The sequence below is a fragment of the Astyanax mexicanus genome, chromosome 18 (assembly GCF_023375975.1).
Source record: "Astyanax mexicanus isolate ESR-SI-001 chromosome 18, AstMex3_surface, whole genome shotgun sequence".
NCBI lineage: Eukaryota > Metazoa > Chordata > Actinopteri > Characiformes > Acestrorhamphidae > Astyanax > Astyanax mexicanus.
The window spans coordinates 20,566,754-20,584,622 of NC_064425.1; the positions used below are offsets into that span (position 1 = coordinate 20,566,754).

Sequence of the window (17,869 nt, forward strand, 5' to 3'; positions counted from 1 at the left end):
CTATGACTTTCCACATGGAAGTTTTTTATTACCAGCTTTTACTGTAAACATATATAGAGCATATTCTAAAAATAATGTATAGTGCAATTACTTTGGATGTGCATTGTGACTTTTTTTTTTTAAGGATATCCACCATTCTGAGTGAAGCTAAATGCTCCAATAAACAGTAAATGGGTTGGGGTGGTATTCCCTCAGCACCTGCCATCTAAAGCTCCAGCAAAAGACCCAGCACTGCCTCCAGCTAAATGAGGGAGAACGGGTACGGAGCGGGGCTTGAGTTGGTGTATTTTTAGACTGAAATATGGTTAGAATATGGAATTGGGATGTGTGTGTGGGTGGAGAAGGAGGGGGAAGAGGCGCTGGGATGGGGGTTGAAAGAGAATGTGAGAAGGTAAGGCAGGAGGATGGGAGAAGGCGAGACAGTGTTTTGAGAAAGTGCTGTGTGTACTTTGTGCTTACCCCGAGCCAATGAGGCATAAGGAGGTTTAGTGCTGATGCGCAGGTCGATTGTCTTCTATTGCCCAACAAACACAAAACAAAAGACGAGCAAATATTGGAAAATGCAGAAAGCGTGGTGTTGAATTGCACTCAGCTTGTGGGGCACAGTGCCAAACCACCCTCTATTTAACACACACACACACACACACTCTGCTCTGCTCTCCGGCTTGTCTTCAGCAGAGCGTACCTGCTGACCAGTAATTGGACTGCCACTGTGCATCTGTGCATTTTTACGGAAATATTCCTGTCTTCTTAATGTGATTACGGCAGACGAGTGTGGAAAAAGATGGGAACTGAAAGGAACAGCTGCTACTGGCCCCTTGCACTTATTGATTCATAAGCACATGAATTAGCACTGGTTGTAATTTATGAAAACACACACAAACAAACACACACACACACAGGCTAATAGCAATAGAACGTGAATTTTGTGTCTGCAATTTTGCAATATTTTTATTTTAACATTCATGCACTGTGTAACAATATATTTTCTGTGGTTTACTCTAAGTTTAAAAAGAGTGTGAGTGGGAACCAGTGTTAACCCTTCCAGACCCTGCATTACAATAGTCGGCATGTGCTTTTCTTTTTTATGTTGTATTAGACATAATGCTACTTAAAGCTTAATGTCCATAAGAATAGAACATTTAAATAGCCAATTAAAAATGTACAGTAGCTTATCCTCGCCCACTGCATCTGATTAAAAAAAAAACAGCAACTCAGACATTAGGGCATGGCAGCACTAGAGCCAGCAAGGCAAATTAAGAGTTATTTTTTTTTATAATTTTATGTGATTTATGTGATCTTTCTTTTGTGTGCATTGCACACAGAAAACAGCATTCTTATATATTTTTCACTGGAACATAATTTAGGTCTGAAAGGTCTGAATTTCAATAATGAAAACTATGACCAAATATATCCGGTGATGACCAATTTTTCTTTACGAAAGTGAGACAAAAGCTACTTAACAATTAATATTTAAAAACGAAAGCTATGACAATTTATTACACTTTTGTTCCGATTTCCGGAGGCAGGTTATGTACATAACTAGCTCTGTTAGCAAGGTTAGTTAAGGTTTGCCTGATTTGTATATTTTTTCGCGTTGTTTAATGTTAGATGGATAGATGGATAGATCACTAACTCACTCTATTTATTTATTTGTTTTATTTATTGATTGATTTATTTATCCCAAAGGAAATTTAAGCATCCAGCAGCAACAATACAATAAGAAACATATGTAAACATAAATTAAAACACAGAACAATAAAAAAATATATAATAATTTTAAGGGATCTGTGTAGTCCATGATCATTAGCTAAGTTGTTTCAGATATATTGGCCACAAACTCCTCAGAAACTGGAGCAGTGAGATACAATTCATACAGCCTTAGTAACCATAGTAATTTTTAACATAAAAATGCAAGTAAAATATGCTTAAAATAATACAAAATCTTGGGTAATTTTTGGCAACATTTTGAGGGCTTAAAAGAACAGAATTCTGGTAATGACCCTTACATACTGTAAGATAATTTTTCTTTTTCTCAGTTCAAAGGGAGCACTGTCATGACTATAGCTCTTAGCAGAGAAGGCACAGAGGTGCTGCTGACAGGGGCTTACACTATTTCTCACTGGAATGAGGTTAGCGCTGACACTGATGCGCTTTTTCCCCTTTTTTATAGCACAGGGTGCTAGCGAGATTGACGCCAGGAGCTAACGGTCTCTGCTCTCGTCCTGCTGAGTTGATGATGTAGTGGTGTCTGGGTTCTGTCACTGCAGAGTGGCGCCTGTCTAGGGCGCATTAAAAGACAGGTGGCAGGACCGTTCGTTTGTTTTCTCCACACAGGGAACAAGCCTGTTAGGAAGCAATCAGCGCAGAAAGCTGCTAGCAAAAAGCTAGCCATAACACTGCAGGAGAACAGCAAGCAGTCCCATGACCCTTTGCCCTGACCTCAGGGTTTGGTGCTTTGATTCTCTGTCATGCCGTCATGCTAGTTTACCTCAGGGACGAGCCCTACTGGACCCTACTGGGCCTCAGACCCCAATTTGCCCTTTAGCTCCATGACATAAACCGCAAGTCAAGTTCTTTCTTTTCTTTTTCCCTTTTTTGTACAGTTTCTCAGGCTGAATGTTTCTGACAGCAAGCATTCAAGCGAGCTTAAGCCAGTTTCGTCGACCAGTGTGAATCTCCAGAAAGCCTGTTAGTGCATCCAGTGTAGCGGTGTTGGTAGAAACAAGCCAGGCTCTCTCAGACAGTTCAGTTCTGTTCTGTTTGAACCCCTATACTCTCTACCATACTGTCTCAGAAGTGTATGGGGCTGTTACTCTTAAACACTATCCAGTAATCCATTACAAATAAATAATTATTGTTTTACTAGGTACAGTGGGGTCACTTTACTTGACAGGAAGTGTAATCTCACCACTCTTCACTTCTGCATTACTCTAAACACACATGAAACAGTACTAACCAAAAACTAGAAGGGAAAACGTACCAGTCCTTGCAGTACTGTATTTTGAACGTAGCATCAATTCATAGTAACCATCATTTAAATGGCATGCCACTCTGCTTGATATTACTGTAAAGAGGACATAGCAAGTTTAACTGATTTAATGAAAGAAGTCAGACTAAGCATTATACATACTCTACTAAAATCCTGTGGAGTTGTACACCTTAATCGGATCTTATTTAATTTGGAGTATCACTTGAATAATTATAAAACAACAAAGCTGATTGTGATTGTGAATGCAATTGCATTGTGTACGTTCACATGCACTCGATCATCCAAACCCTTGCTTGTAGATGTGGATGCTACATGTTACAAGATTTTTTTTTTTTTTTTTTTTATCCTATTTCAGATTTTTATTTATAGTGCTGTCATTTGATAAAAATCAAAATAATTACTTTATCTGTTGATTTTAGATTAAAAAATAAATAATAAATCCAGGTTCTCAAATATGTCTTAAAGAGTAACGTTAACTACACTCCATGCCGGCCCTGCTTAAAAATTCTTAAAACGAGCTGCAAATATTAACACAATTTAGATATTTGACCATATTTTAATTAAAAGTTTGTTTAGTAAAGTCCAAATGAAATAAAACATGGATGTTCTTTATTTATATATAAATCTTTATACATATTTTTATTTACATTTTCTGCCCTGGGGCTTTTATTGTGAAATAAAAAATGGTGGATTAGCCTATCAGCTAACTGATGATGCTAACGGATATCTAGCGCCACTAGCTGTTTTCTGAGGTGAATTATTGGCTTATTTTTTGATAACAGAGCGATAACACTGCTGGTTACATTAGTTCATTATGTGGTTTGATATGATGTGTATTATGGCTTTAGTTCACTCGAGTCTTTAGATTTATACCTCAGAACACCAGAATGCATCTAATGGCTTAGTGCTAGCTAACAGCAGATATCAGCAGTGAGGAAATGGAGGTTGTAAGCTTAGATGCTAACTGTTTTCTAAGAGGAATTTATCTCTGATTTTTTATATTAGAATGATGTTACTGTGCTGGTTAGATATGGTAAGTTCTGCTGTTTGATATTATCAAATCAAATCAAATTTATTTGTATAGCGCTTTTTACAACGGGTGTTGGCACACCTGTTGAGTAATGTATGATGTCTGTACATTACTCTTGTCTCCAGTTATGAAGATTAGAACCAGCACCAGGCTACAGTACATTTATTAATTAACTAACTAACTTCTGTGTTTATTTTGTGTTTATTTTTTTAAATTTTCTTTAGATAACTTTTATTCATCAATTCAGCGATTCAAAGTCTTGTGTTTTCTGCATCGTGGAAATTATAGGGCTCTACTGAACCAATAGAAATGCTCTGAAATTACTTTACTCCTTCCGTTGATGGTTAAGAAATATTTTGGTTCTTTTGGTTGATTTTTAAAAATATTTTTGACTGCAATGATACTAAAATACTAAACTGAATTAAAACATATAGTTATTTGATCAAATTTTACATATTTATTACTAAGCTAACTACTTACCTATACTATTTACTTGTTTCCCTGCAGCTTCTAAAGACACCACATATAGACAGTACTTATAGACATATCGACAGTACTTATAGACATATAGACAGACAGTTCCCTTTGTGTTTTGAGCTTTTGTATTACTTGATTGGTTCAAATTATGTATTTACTAATTCTTTATTGTCTTGTTTTCTGCTTTTAGAAAATGGCACCTTTAACTCGAGCAGTGAAGCGGAGAAGAAAGCTCAGTTCTACTACTTGTCCTGTCTAAATGAGCAACGTATTGAAGAGTTGGGTGCCCAACCACTTGTTGATCTTATTGCTAAGGTAAGATCCTGTACATAGCCACTTTAATGTGTGGATAACGATCAATACACAGTCTGCTTTGCTGAATTAAGCTGGTTCAGGTGGATGACTAGTTTAGTTCTTGACCAGCAAAGGGTCTGGTTTGTTTAAAGTTGTTGGTTGACCTGCAAATTCAAGCTGGTGGACAATCATGACCATGCTTGTCAAACAACATGACCATAATCACCAAGCTGGTTGACAAATATGACTAGCATGCCCAAACTGGTTGACCAAAATGACACGGAATCAAAAACTGCATATACTGAGCTTGTTGAGGACTGGTTTAACAGCTAGCTTTCCAGCACTGGATTTGTTTACCAAGGACCACCAGCTTTTTAACCATTAAAGACCAAATTTTAGCAAAACCTGCTTTATCAAAAAAAACCAGAACATGATAACAACGACAAGTTTAATCCTTATTAATATTAATCTGAAGTTCTTATGCTGCCCTATTAATTTGCAGCAGTCTTATACCTTGACCCATGTTTGATCCAGCAGGCTATATGAAGTAATTAACTTCATGTAGAAATGGGTAATATTAATGAAACCTGCCTCTAAATTCAGCCACAAGCTTTGCAGTTACGACATGCATCCTCTTAAAAAGTTGGGAAGAATCAAGGCTTTAAAGCAGGTTTTTAAATGAATGTTCAGAGCCACTGTATCACGTGAGGTGCCTCCAGACTTTTACATGACAGATTTTAGTTTAGCACTCTCTGAAACTGCTCCTCTCCAGAGATTAGTAGCATTGCTTGTGGAAAAAAGGAACAGCAGTGTCAAACAGCAGTCTGTGTGGCTAATTTAAAGCCGTCCCCACACACGTGGCTGTCCTGGTGGAGAGGAGCGATTGTATAGAGGGAAGAGAGTGATTGGGACGGTTGCTGATGGGCTGTGTCTGAAACAGACTTCTCCCCTTCATTCTGCTTGCTGAGGTTGTTACTGTGATTGAATGGGCTTGGCTGTCTCTGGATTCAGCTCGTATTCTCTGAGGGGAGACGTACTTAATTGAGTTTGATGTCTAACAACAGCTCTAACTTGATTGCATTCCTGTTTCACCATGTGTAGAGGAGGGTGATTTGCTTGCCATCTATTCCCCCCTTCTCTCTTAGGTAAAGCATTGCATCTTAAAGTGATTGAACACCTTTAGTGCAGGCATACACACATCAAAGAGTTTGAAGGAGTAGGATATATTTTTTTCTTTTTTTCGGTCATACGCTAAAGCTATGTTCACAGCAGGTAAAAGTGGCCCAAATCCGAACTTTTTCAGGAAAAAGGAGTAATAATTTGAGTTGAAAGGCAGACTCTATGTTTAAAAATGAAGCTCTCTAACTATTCTATTTTCTAAACACTAGTAATCACCATCTTTTCAAGCACTGACAGCTGGATTCATGACAATCATCACAAATGTCTAATTACAGTGCTCCATCACTCAGACGTACGGTTCACACTGATTACACATGTGGGCCACTTACAAACATGATTGTGAACAATCAAGGCAGAAATATCAGATCTGAGCTACAAAATATAGCAAGCGGTACTATTGTTAATGTAGCCCAACCTTTCAGTTCCTGTAGAACGGCAGCAGTGTATGGTATGTTTGAGGACTGAATAGCTCACAGGGTTGTTCCCAGCATGCTTAGCGGTAACCCCTTTTCATTGTTGGTTATTTAGGAAGGTTTTATGCTTATTTTTGGTCAGGGTGAGTGTGATTTTAGTTTTGTTGTAGTGGTTCTGATAGTGAATCATTATTCACCCTCCTGAGTTTGGGGTTCAGGGTGGACAAGAGTCTGCCCACTACTGGTGCCACCATATTAGAATAATAAAGTTGTTAGCGAGATTAGGCCGTGCCTTGTTATACCAACCCCTGTTGACTCTACAACACTGTTTGTTTGTTAAAGGAGAATACTGTCTAATGCTGTCTAAAACAGCAGGATTAGATATTGCTGCATTAACCTGAGAAGGAAGCTTCTTAGTGTGTGAGACAGTCTACACAAGATGCCATATAGGCCACTTAAAAATAACACATGGGCACCTTTTAACAAACCCTGAAATATCATCTTGTCAATCGTGTAACAACCCACTAACTATAAAACACATCCTCATCGACTGTCCAGCCCATAACCATATAAGAAAATGTTACTATCAAGAACAGAACATAAATGACCTTTTTGGGAAAAACCCACCAGGGAAGATTTTAAAGTTTTTATCAGATCTTAATCTTAAACATCAAAGCTGACACACATGTAGAGGCTTATGTAATATTTGAATCAACTGTACTATATCTACGCATTTAAAACCAAGTATATGCCACAAATAGCCAAATTTGTTCTGGAGTGGCAATAAAACCCCAACAACCAACCAACCAATCTTAGTGTGTGTGTGTGTATGTCTTCTTTCAGACAGGGGGCTGGAACATCACCGAAACCTGGGATAAGGATAACTTCATGGATGTTCTGAAGACAGTGTCAGGCCCTTATAGAGCTCAGCCCTTCTTCACTGTCGGGGTCAGCGTGGACCCCAAAAACTCCAACAGTAACGTCATTCAGGTACACATTTGATCAAAATCTAAAAATGTTGTTGCTGTGATGGTAAAACCATGTATGCTTGAGAAGCTAACTTGAATGTACAGTGCCCTCTAAAAGTATTGGAACAGTGGGGTCAATTCCATTTTTCTTCTGTAAACTGAAAACATTTAATTTTGACATTAAAAGATTAATATAAGACAAAAGATCACGATTTCAGCTTTTTCCATGTATTTACATCTGGATCTGATGCACAGTTCCGAAGATAGAACCTGTCTGAAAGTATTGCAAAAGTATTGGAACAGATAAACTTAAAGTAAATTAAAGTGAATAAGATTTAATATTTAATGTTATTGCAAATCCTTCGTTTGCAGACATAAGACTGTAAATTCTTCCTTGTCTCAAAGTCAGAGAAGTATAAATTGGCCTTAAGGCACCAGGTGTAATTAAATGTTACACATTAAATGTAAAAAATACACCTCAAAATTGCATGATTTTGTTGGAAATGGTTTATATATACATCTCTGGAAAAGAATAAGGGGCCACTTAAAAATAAGTTTCTTTGATTTTACCAAATTGAAAACCTCAAGGGGAAGATGGATGATCACAAACCATCCAACCAATCTGAACTGCTTGAATTTTTGCACCAGGAGTGGCATACATTTAGCCAAAAGCAGTGTGTAAGACTGGTGGAGGAGAATATGATAGGATGCATGAAAACTGTGATTAAAAACCAGGGTTATTCCTCCAAATATTGATTTCTGATCTCTTAAAACATTACGAATATTAACTTGTTTTCTTCAGACCTTTATTTGAGGTCTGAAAGCTCTGCATCTTTTTTGGTATGTTAGCCATTTCTCATTTTCTGCAAATAAATGCTGTCTGTAGTTTATAGAATAAACTGAAGTGGTCTCTTATTTTTTCCAGAGCTGTATATAAAAGCAACAGTATTAAATTATTTAACTATGAAGTATTTAAGTATGAAGCTATTGCTGAGCTAAAGGATGACAAATGAACAGTGGTATTAAAATAAGTATTAGTATAGTATTAGTTTGGTCCTGCAGGACTGGAGTGTTTGAACCTCATAATAGATGATATCTGTGTTTTTAATATCTGCATTCGGTCAGATGGTCTAGAATGTGTGCTGTGCTGAGTTGCGTGCTTGTTTGCCGAGTGAATACTGGATGCTTAACGCTCCTATTTCTTGTGTTTGCTCACCGTTTCCAGGTGGACCAATCCGGACTCTTCCTTCCCTCTCGGGATTATTACCTCAATAAGACTAATGAGAAGGTAGGCTCCTCTGCGCTCCGGATATAACATGCCTGATTTACCTCATTAGGCCACCATCAAGACCTTCATTAGGGCATGCTGTAAAAAGCAGACGGTCTCTCCGGGAGTAATGTGTGCCCTGCAGCAGAGAAATTTTGTCATCGTTCTTTGTGCTGTTAACACGTGTTGCCCTGCAAAGGCAATAAACACTAATTGCACTGTAGAATATAAAGATGACAAATCTGTGTACTTGGAGACAGATATTATAATAGCCTTTTTGCTATTGTTATGACTCAAAATACTGCAAAATAATAGAAATATAAAGGTTTCTGCTTGAATTGTACATTCGAGGCAAGAACTATATAGGATATTAATACATAATACATGCAGGATCCCTTTAATCTATCTATAATGTGTTTAACTGATAAAAAAGAAACATACCTACTGTCTTACTTGTACTTTTTTCAGAGATGATAAGACACTATTGGCCTTTGTTGGGGGGAAAGCTGTCTTGCTGTCTTTTTAGATACTTAACAAATGTGTTTGGACAGTTTAAAGCCTGTGCTACAATAAAATAGTATAAAAAATGTCATAAGCCTCTCAGAATTTGCTCTGAAAAGTTTGTAGTTTATGTTCTGATGTAAATTTCCAATGTTTTAGTTCAGTGTTCTATTAGGTCAGCTTCCTGACTCAGCTGTATTTGTGTTGTAGCAGATGTAAAGCTAAAGGGAACTGCATGCTGTAAATTTCCATTTTGCATGTTCAGGACAGATGCGTGGGTTGACTCAAAACAGCTGGCCGTAGCAGCTTAGCGTTTCAGGTCATATGGCTTTGGGTATGTTTGTGTACACTGTGTTAAATGCGTGTTCTGATCAAGCCTGTGCTGTATATGAAAAATGAATGAACTGTGTATATTAATTAGCTAAGACAAGATTGGTCAAGTCAGGAGGATTTTACCATTCCACAAGTACACAATGCAACAAAAATAAGGACTAAACAGTACAATATAGGCAACAAACTGCAGACATGCAACAAATTGTGCAACCGAGAATTAAAACACTACAATACAAATACATCAGACATGAGACAGTTTAACAGACAGGACTGTGCAGTACAGAACTGTACAGTCTAAAGGTGCGCAGTGAGGATGAGGTTGCAAAGATGGGTAACATACTGTAACATATACAGCTCTGGAAAAAAATTTAAAGACCACTTCAGTTTCTGAATAATTTTCTCTGATTTTGCTATTTATAGGTATATAATTGAGTAAAATTAACATTGTTGTTTTGTTCTTTAAACGACAGACAACATTTCTCTTAAATTCCAAAAAAAATATTTTCATTCAGAGCATTTAGAGCATTTTCATGCATCTTGGCATGTTCTTCTCCACCAGTCTTACACACTGCTTTTGAATAACTTTATGCCACCCCTGATGCAAAAATTCAAACAGTTCGGCCTGGTTTGATAGATTGTAATCATCTACCTTCCTCTTGATTATAATCCAGAGGTTTTCAATTTGGTAAAATCTAAGAAACGCATTATGTTTAAGTGGTCTCTTATTTTCTTTCCAGAGCTGTAGCTCCAACTGATCCAACATTTGTCTAGACATGAGCTTTACATTTTTCCTGAATTAAAAAAAAGAAGCTGTCCCAAAAATGGAGTTACTGGATATCACTGCCATGCTTTTTGTGTTATATTGCTGAGGTAATGTTGCCTGAACTTGAGAACTCAATATTACAATTTAAACTCCTCAAACATGTGATCTGTCCAATAATAACCACATAATCAGACAAATTACCCTTTTTACTGTTCTAAATTTGGCTTATGTGCCCCCTATAGGTTAAAATCAGCTCTTCTTTGTCCGTAAATTGTCCCATTTGATATGGGGTCAGTATTACTATTACATAGTTATAGATGACCTTCTAAATGGTGACACTCCTATTGTTGGCTGCAACGTCATTGAAAGCAGAAAAGTCTCTGATTAATTGGCTCTATTCTATGCAGTTATCTCATCACGAAGCCCGCCTTCACACGCTTGTCATCAGCAGAGATAACAAGTCTGACAAAGCCCCCCTAATGGGCATTTTTTAAATATGCTGAGATAGCGGGAGACCCGGTGATATTGAAGAGGGGATGGAGGGGGTGTGCTCTCTAATACATTAATGTCTTTGTAGTCGAACTGAGCCCCAGGGAGTTAAGTGGAATGAGACCGGGGTTCTCGGTTACCTTTTTTATATTCACAGCACTTAAAATAAAAAGATGCGTCAAATGGTCAGTTGAAAAGTGCCATAGAATAACCTATTATAAGTTCTATTTGCTCACTGTGTTTGTACTAGAGATGTGTGAGTGTGAAAAACCTTTTAAAGTAGCTTATGCTTTGAGCCGTTACTGAAAGACAAGCATTTGCTTTACACATGCATTTCTGAACAAGCTGATTGATGCAGAACTGACAGTTAAAGAGAAAGAAGCTGATGCTGTGAACTGATGCAGAATTTACACAAATATGACACTGTTTACACAGCATTACACAGTTCTCTCCAGTGTCCTTACATAGTCCAGTTAGCATTGTGCTAAACCAGGGTACCACTGATACAGACGCAGTTCTTTCCAATAAAGTAATCAGTGGAGCATCACAATGATGATAATTTTGAAGATGTAATTCTTTACAAGAACTGCTGCATATTAATGCTTTAAATGTCTATTTAAATGTTTATTTTTAGGTTCTTTATCAGTTTTAAGGTTCTTAATGGAAACCAACAGCTCTGGAAAAAATGAATAGACGATTTCAGTTCCTAAATAAGTTTCTGTGATTTTGCGATTTATGGGTATATGTTTGAGTAAAATTAAAATGATTTTATTCTATAACATATAGACAACATTTCTCCCAAATTTCAAATACAAATATTGTCATTTAGAGCATTTATTTGCAGAAAATGAGAAATGGCTGAAATAGCAAAAAAGATGCAGAGCCTTCAAATCTTAAACAGTGCAAAGAAAACAAGTTAAAATTCATAAAGTTTTAAAAGTTCAGAAATCAGTATTTGGTGAAATAACCTTGGCTTTTAATCACAGTTTTCATGCATCTTGGCATGTTCTCCTCCACCAGTCTTACACACTGCTTTTGGATAATTTATGCCACTCCTGGTGCAAAGATTCAAGCAGTTCAGCTTGGTTTGATTGTTTGTGATCATCCATCTTACTCTTTATTATATTCCAGAGGTTTTCAAATTGGTAACATTTAAGAAACTCATCATTTTTAAGTGGTCTCTTATTTTTTTCCAGAGCTGTATATTTCCAAATCTAATAAAATTCAATGAAACCTCTCACAGAAGAAAACATGCAGTAAAACCTTGCTTCAGTGGAGCCGTTCCAGGTAGTTCTGTAGCTCACAAGCAAAAAGTATTGCCAACAATCTGTCGTCCACACTGTGTAAGATGACGTGGCAGCCCAGCTATTGCTGACCGCTCTCTCCAGGTGGATTTTCTGTGTTTAGTAATCGTTGGAACATGAACAGTATAAAGAAAGTGAAATAAACCAAATTACTGCACTATGATGTGATTTTATTATCTGATATTCTGTGTGAACTGTTACATCACAGCCTCACAGCACAGAGTTTCCCTCATGCTGACTGTGTGTGTGTTCAGGTATTAAAGGCCTATCTGGATTACATGGTGGAGCTGGGCTTGTTGCTGGGGGGAGATAAGAACTCCACTCAGAATCAGATGCAGCAGATTCTGGACTTTGAGACGGCGCTGGCCAACATCACAGTGCCTCAGGACGAGCGCAGAGACGAGGAGAAAATCTACCACAAAATCACCATCGCAGAGCTGCAGGTGAGTGTGTGCGAGTGTGTGTGTGTGTGTGAGTGAGTGTGTGACTAGGGGGGATGGGTTTATGTAACATAGTGGTGTCTTTGCATAGATTTCAGTGTTCAGCACTAATAAAAGAAGCAGAAATATTCACACACACACTCACTCTCTCTTTTCATGTTCTTTCTGTTTTTTTTTTATTTCTTTCATTCTCTTCTTTTTCTTCTCTTTCTTATTCCCTCTTGCCCTTTCTTTTCTTCGCTTGCCCCTCTAGTTCTTAGTTATTTATTCTTCAGTATTTTTAATAAAAAATCTTTTTTTCTTTCTTTCATGCTTTTCTTTAATCTTTGCCTTTCACCTTTTCTTTTTTGCATGCTCTTTCTTCCTTGTTTGTTTTGTATTAGCTTTCTTCCACATTTCATCATTTTCATTTTACTACCCTTTATTTATTTCATTGTCACCTTTTTCTTTGTTTTTTCTTCTTTCCTTTTTATTGTTTTGATCCTTCACCTTCTTAACTTATTATTATTGGATCTCATATTTTCTATCCTTTCTCTTTTCCTTTTTCATTTTTCAGCACTATACAGTCTCTAAAAGATTGTTTTTCTTTAATTTTCTGTTAGTTCTTTTTACTTTACTCCTGTCTCATCTTTTATTTTTGTTTTCTTCTCTTTCCTTTTTCTACTCTGAATTTTTTTTGTTTCTTTCTTTCACCATTATTTTTGTTTTTTCTGTTTTTCTGTTTTTCTGTTTTTTTCTGTTTTTCTTTTCTATTCTTTATTTCTTTCTTTTTTCACTCTTTTCTCTCTCCCCTCTTTTTACTTTACTCCTGTCTAATTTTTTTTGTTTTCTTCTCTTTCCTTTTTCTACCCTTTTTTTGTTTCTTTCTTTTCATCTTCATTTTTGTTTCTTTTATATTCTTTCTTTCTTTCTTTCTTTCTTTTTTCACTCTTTTCTCTCTCTCTCCCTCTCTCTCATAAGAAGACCCGCTCTGGTCCTCTTGCTATTCTCTGTGTGTGTTCCCTGCGTCTCCTCAGGGAGAGTCCGCATTGTTGGCTTCGTCCTCCTTAATCTACCTTCTTTATCATTTCATTATTTGTAGGGATCTTCTCCTCCTCTTAAGCTGCTGCCAGCTCTCTTTTGTTTTGTCAAGGCCTATGATTGCTATGGCAACTGTTGCTAAGTAACATCTTTTTTTACGGAGAGGTGGATAAAGCGAGTGAGTTAGATTGAGTGAGAAAGGGAGGTAGAATCCGAGAAAGCTGCTTGCTGGCTAGTTTTGAAAATATATGTAAATATATTTTGAATAATTTTAACCAGGCAGCATTGTGGGCATGGCAAAAAGCCACCTTATACATCAAAAAAAACTGTATAAACTGTACATTCCTCTATAATGGTAATAATGTGTTGATTTAGAGTAAACCTACAAAGAAGTATTGTTACATAAAATATAGTGTTTATATAAAACTTAAACAACTATGCTGCAACACAAAAGGCACATTTATATTATTATTTATCTGCATCTGTAACAGTAGCAGTAGCTTTAAGGATAATATATAAGTATTATAAATTCACACTGATCTAGACCCAGAGTGAACTGCCCCTCAGAGTCAGACCAGCTTCTCCAGATTGCAGCTGGGCTGCTGAGGGGTTTGGACTGAACTCGGGTCTTTTTCCAGTCCAGGCTTCCTGCTAAGCACTTAGTACAGACATTTTTCCAAATGTTGTTCTTCCCAATGTGTTTTTCTTTTCAGTGTTTTGTTTACTGCTGACTTTCCACAAGATTAAAGACCACTGAGGATTTAATAAATATAGAAAATGTGTTTATAAAAGAAAATAATACATTTGCATTAAATAAACACAACAGGGCTAAACATTTATTTAAAGACTTAATTAATTCATTTAATTCATGTTTTTTTTTTTTTTTTTTTTTTTTTTTTTTCGGTTTTAGATGCCAAAAATGGTAAAAAGCAAACTATTGTTCTTTTTCAATTTATTTTAAAGGGAATCAAAACTTGTATGAAACCAATTTAAATACAAATGTTTACTTTGACATTTTTGTAAGAAAATTAAGCAGTACTGAACAAGATGCAGAAATAACCTCCTTATATTTCAGTTAAGGGAAAGTGCAAATTATGAACATAGCTGCCAAATAAAAGAGCTCCTACAAGTTTATTGACAATCACAAAAAAGCCTATTCACTGTTTAAAGCATGAGGGATGCCCACTGACAGGTTATTATGTGCTATTCATAATAAAAAGTAATAAAAACAGGAACGTTCAACACATCTTTAGAAATGTAATATATTGTATTGCTCTCTATTCTGTCTGCCAAATTATTCAGCAATTTCTATTCTGGAAGAAAATCTACTTTATAATTATCACTTATAATACATTTTCATCAAGTCCCGGCTGCTTTTTCAACAAGGTGTAATGTACTGTAGCATGGCTAATCAGGTTATTTACATTTGAGTTTTAAAGCAGCATTAAAGGCACATTAAAACAGGCCATTTAATTCCAAGACATTAAAAGAGGTAGGAGAATGGTTATGTAGAAATTAATATGTAAGTGTTTTTTAAGCAGCTTGAGAAGACAAATGAGTGAGTTAAATATTTTACTCTTAAAAGCATACACTCTACGTCTAAGTGTTTTATAATAAATGCATTTAGCTTATTTTGGACGCACACACACACTAGATATCCTGCCAATAGAATAGGACTCTCTGGAGCAGATAACATTAACACAAGGGGTATAAGGTATTGGGATATTTTGTTTTGATTTTCAAAACACTTTATTGATTTTTTTTTTTCTCCTGGGATAATTTTCTCTTTTATGGGGGGGTCCTATGTGATTTTTATTCCTGTCCGGAATGACCATGTATGTGTTTTTCTCAGACATCCTCTGAGAAAATACTAGGCTGAATTCCCTACTGTTTTTCCACTAAACTCCATGGTCTACTAGTCATTTTAGTCCTGTCCAGACTGACATCTCTGAGTTTCGTCACCTCGCGTTTAATAAATAGTTATTTGTCCACTACCACACACCGTAATTACACTTTGGGCGTGAGTTTCCACAGAGAACTACATAAACACAACAGTGAGTGGAAATGAAGGAGCTACTAAACGAAACAAAAATAAAATTCTGGTCCTCCTGTTTTTTCAATTGCAGTCTGGATGCAAGAGTTTTATCTCGGAGTAGAAGTGTGAAATATTTCTCACAGACGTCCCCCTGAGAAACAAATCACATCTGGATAGGGCTTTAGTCTACATGTAAAGTTTGGTGTCAACAAAAACTTTTACTTTTACTATTTAAGCACAATCTTTGCTGAATGCAGACAAATCCTCACAGCAATGGGGGAAATCATTCCCTGCAGTAACAGTAGAGACAGTTACTCCATTAAAAGCAGGATAGCTTGTTTTATACCATTGATTTAAATGAATGAATGATCAGGTGTCCCAATACTTTTGTCCATATAGTTTATTTCTCGTACTTCCAGCTCTTAATGCAATGTTGAGCCCCATCACCGATTCAGAGTAGAACTTTTTAAGGGATTTATATATATATATATATATATATATATATATATATATATATATATATATATATATATATATATATATATATATTTTTTTTTTTTTTACTTTTTGTAATTTCCTCTGCTTGAACTCAAATGAAGCCTTCCGGCACTTGTGCCACCTCTGAGATGTACAACATTTATATCCTGAAGTCTGTAAGTCTTCATTCCTTCACACAGCCCTGCTTTACTTCTTTTTTCTTTTTCTTTTTTTTTTTCTTTTTTTACTCTTCACACGCTGTGGTGGCATGCATTTCTTATTACTTCACATATTACCTGAACAGAAGCTAGAGCCCTCAGGCTTTTTAACTTTATTAAGACAATAACCTTCTGCTACTGTGGTCTACTGGAAATGACGACCGTTTACCCCTCATCTCATCTTCTCCTCTTCCCACACTCCCACAGCATGGGTGAGGGCTGTGGATAGGGGCTTTAGTGTGTGTATGAGTGTTGGCCATGGTGGCTTGAGTGCAGTACACCCCAAGGGCTGGGCAGCTGGAATTGCGTCTGGATCTCTGGAATGCAGAGTTGCTGGCGAGTGTGTCTGATTCTTTGTGGGTTTGTGTTTCGGAGAGAGTCTGAATGCACATCGTGTTCTTTTATCCATCACTCCAAACTTCCTAGTAAAATAGCAAACTTACAGAAGTTAAGGATAAAAATAGGGGCTGATTTGCAACTGATATATGGGTATATTATTTATATATATATATATATATATATATATATATATATATATATATAGAAGTATCACAATATTATGTTTTGTGGTACTGTTTTGATTCACAAAGACAGTAATGATTTTTACTTAATAACTATACAGTCATCACAATTAGTTATTATAACTATAAATTAAGAGAGTGAATTTTGGTACTAAAGGACAATACTTCTATTTTTAATATAAAAATTGTGCTTTTGTTTTTGCCAAATGATTGATTAATCAATATCGATGATGGAAATTGTCATTAGTTATTGGATTAATTCTCAAAAACATATTAACATTTTTAATTAATAGTTTATATACAAAGTTTAGTTTATATAACCATGATACATTTTGTGTTGACTACTAGTTAGCTGTGTTTTTCACTAGATGGCCGTCTTCAAATCCCACTGTTCTGACTGCATAAAAAGTAAATTTTTCTTTTAATCAGATACATTGGAAAAATAGTTGCACCCTGAAAGAAGGGTGTGATTGCGGTGCTGTGTAGAAGAATGATAAATTACCAGGAATAATAATAATGATTTAAATATTTTAGACTGATAGACTAGAGAGGTTCTTAATGATGTCCTCAATAATCCTTCCCATGCAGCTCCAATATTTTCATGCAGTTCAATGCAGGACCTCCTTAAAGCATTGATACTGGCACTGAACTCTGTACAGAAGTAGGACTCATCACTAAAGATCTACTGCCATTCTGAGTCACTCCATAACAGTATGAACCAACTACTCTCCAAGATTCATTCCTGTAGGTTGATCCCTTCTGGGTGCAACTATTTGTTTTGACGATAAGTGTGTATAAATGTATTTTTTGAACTACAATGATTTTCCTGATATTTAATTTTAAAAATTGCTTGCAGTAGTATCAAAATATATCACAATATATTTTATGCAACAAATGTTTTGTTTTGCCTATCTTATTGGCAGGTTCTTTCCACTACACAGCCCTGTTATGTAACAGAATATACTCTTCTGTTATGCTTCTTTTGAAGAACTACATAATGCAGAGAGAGAGAGTTACACTAGTTAAAGATTTGTCCTTGAAGCTTAGTTCCAGGCCAGAAACCATTTAAAAACCTGTATTTTTAAGAAGGTTCTAGCCAGAGCTGTAATCATACAAGACTACAAGTCATACAAGACTAAATAGCTGCA

At 36.2% G+C, this 17,869-nt stretch overlaps 1 protein-coding gene across 5 annotated transcripts in view; it reads left to right on the forward strand.

Moving 5' to 3' along the window:
* ece2b (endothelin converting enzyme 2b) overlaps positions 1-17,869 on the forward strand; it is an 81,434-nt gene that overhangs the window by 49,677 nt on the left and 13,888 nt on the right. For all 5 annotated transcript variants that reach the window (XM_049467322.1, XM_007236753.4, XM_007236754.4 and 2 more), the window contains 4 exons: positions 4,690-4,814; positions 7,229-7,375; positions 8,579-8,641; positions 12,265-12,453. In XM_049467322.1, the coding sequence (XP_049323279.1) occupies positions 4,690-4,814; positions 7,229-7,375; positions 8,579-8,641; positions 12,265-12,453 (524 nt within the window). The remainder of the gene's footprint in view (positions 1-4,689; positions 4,815-7,228; positions 7,376-8,578; positions 8,642-12,264; positions 12,454-17,869) is intronic.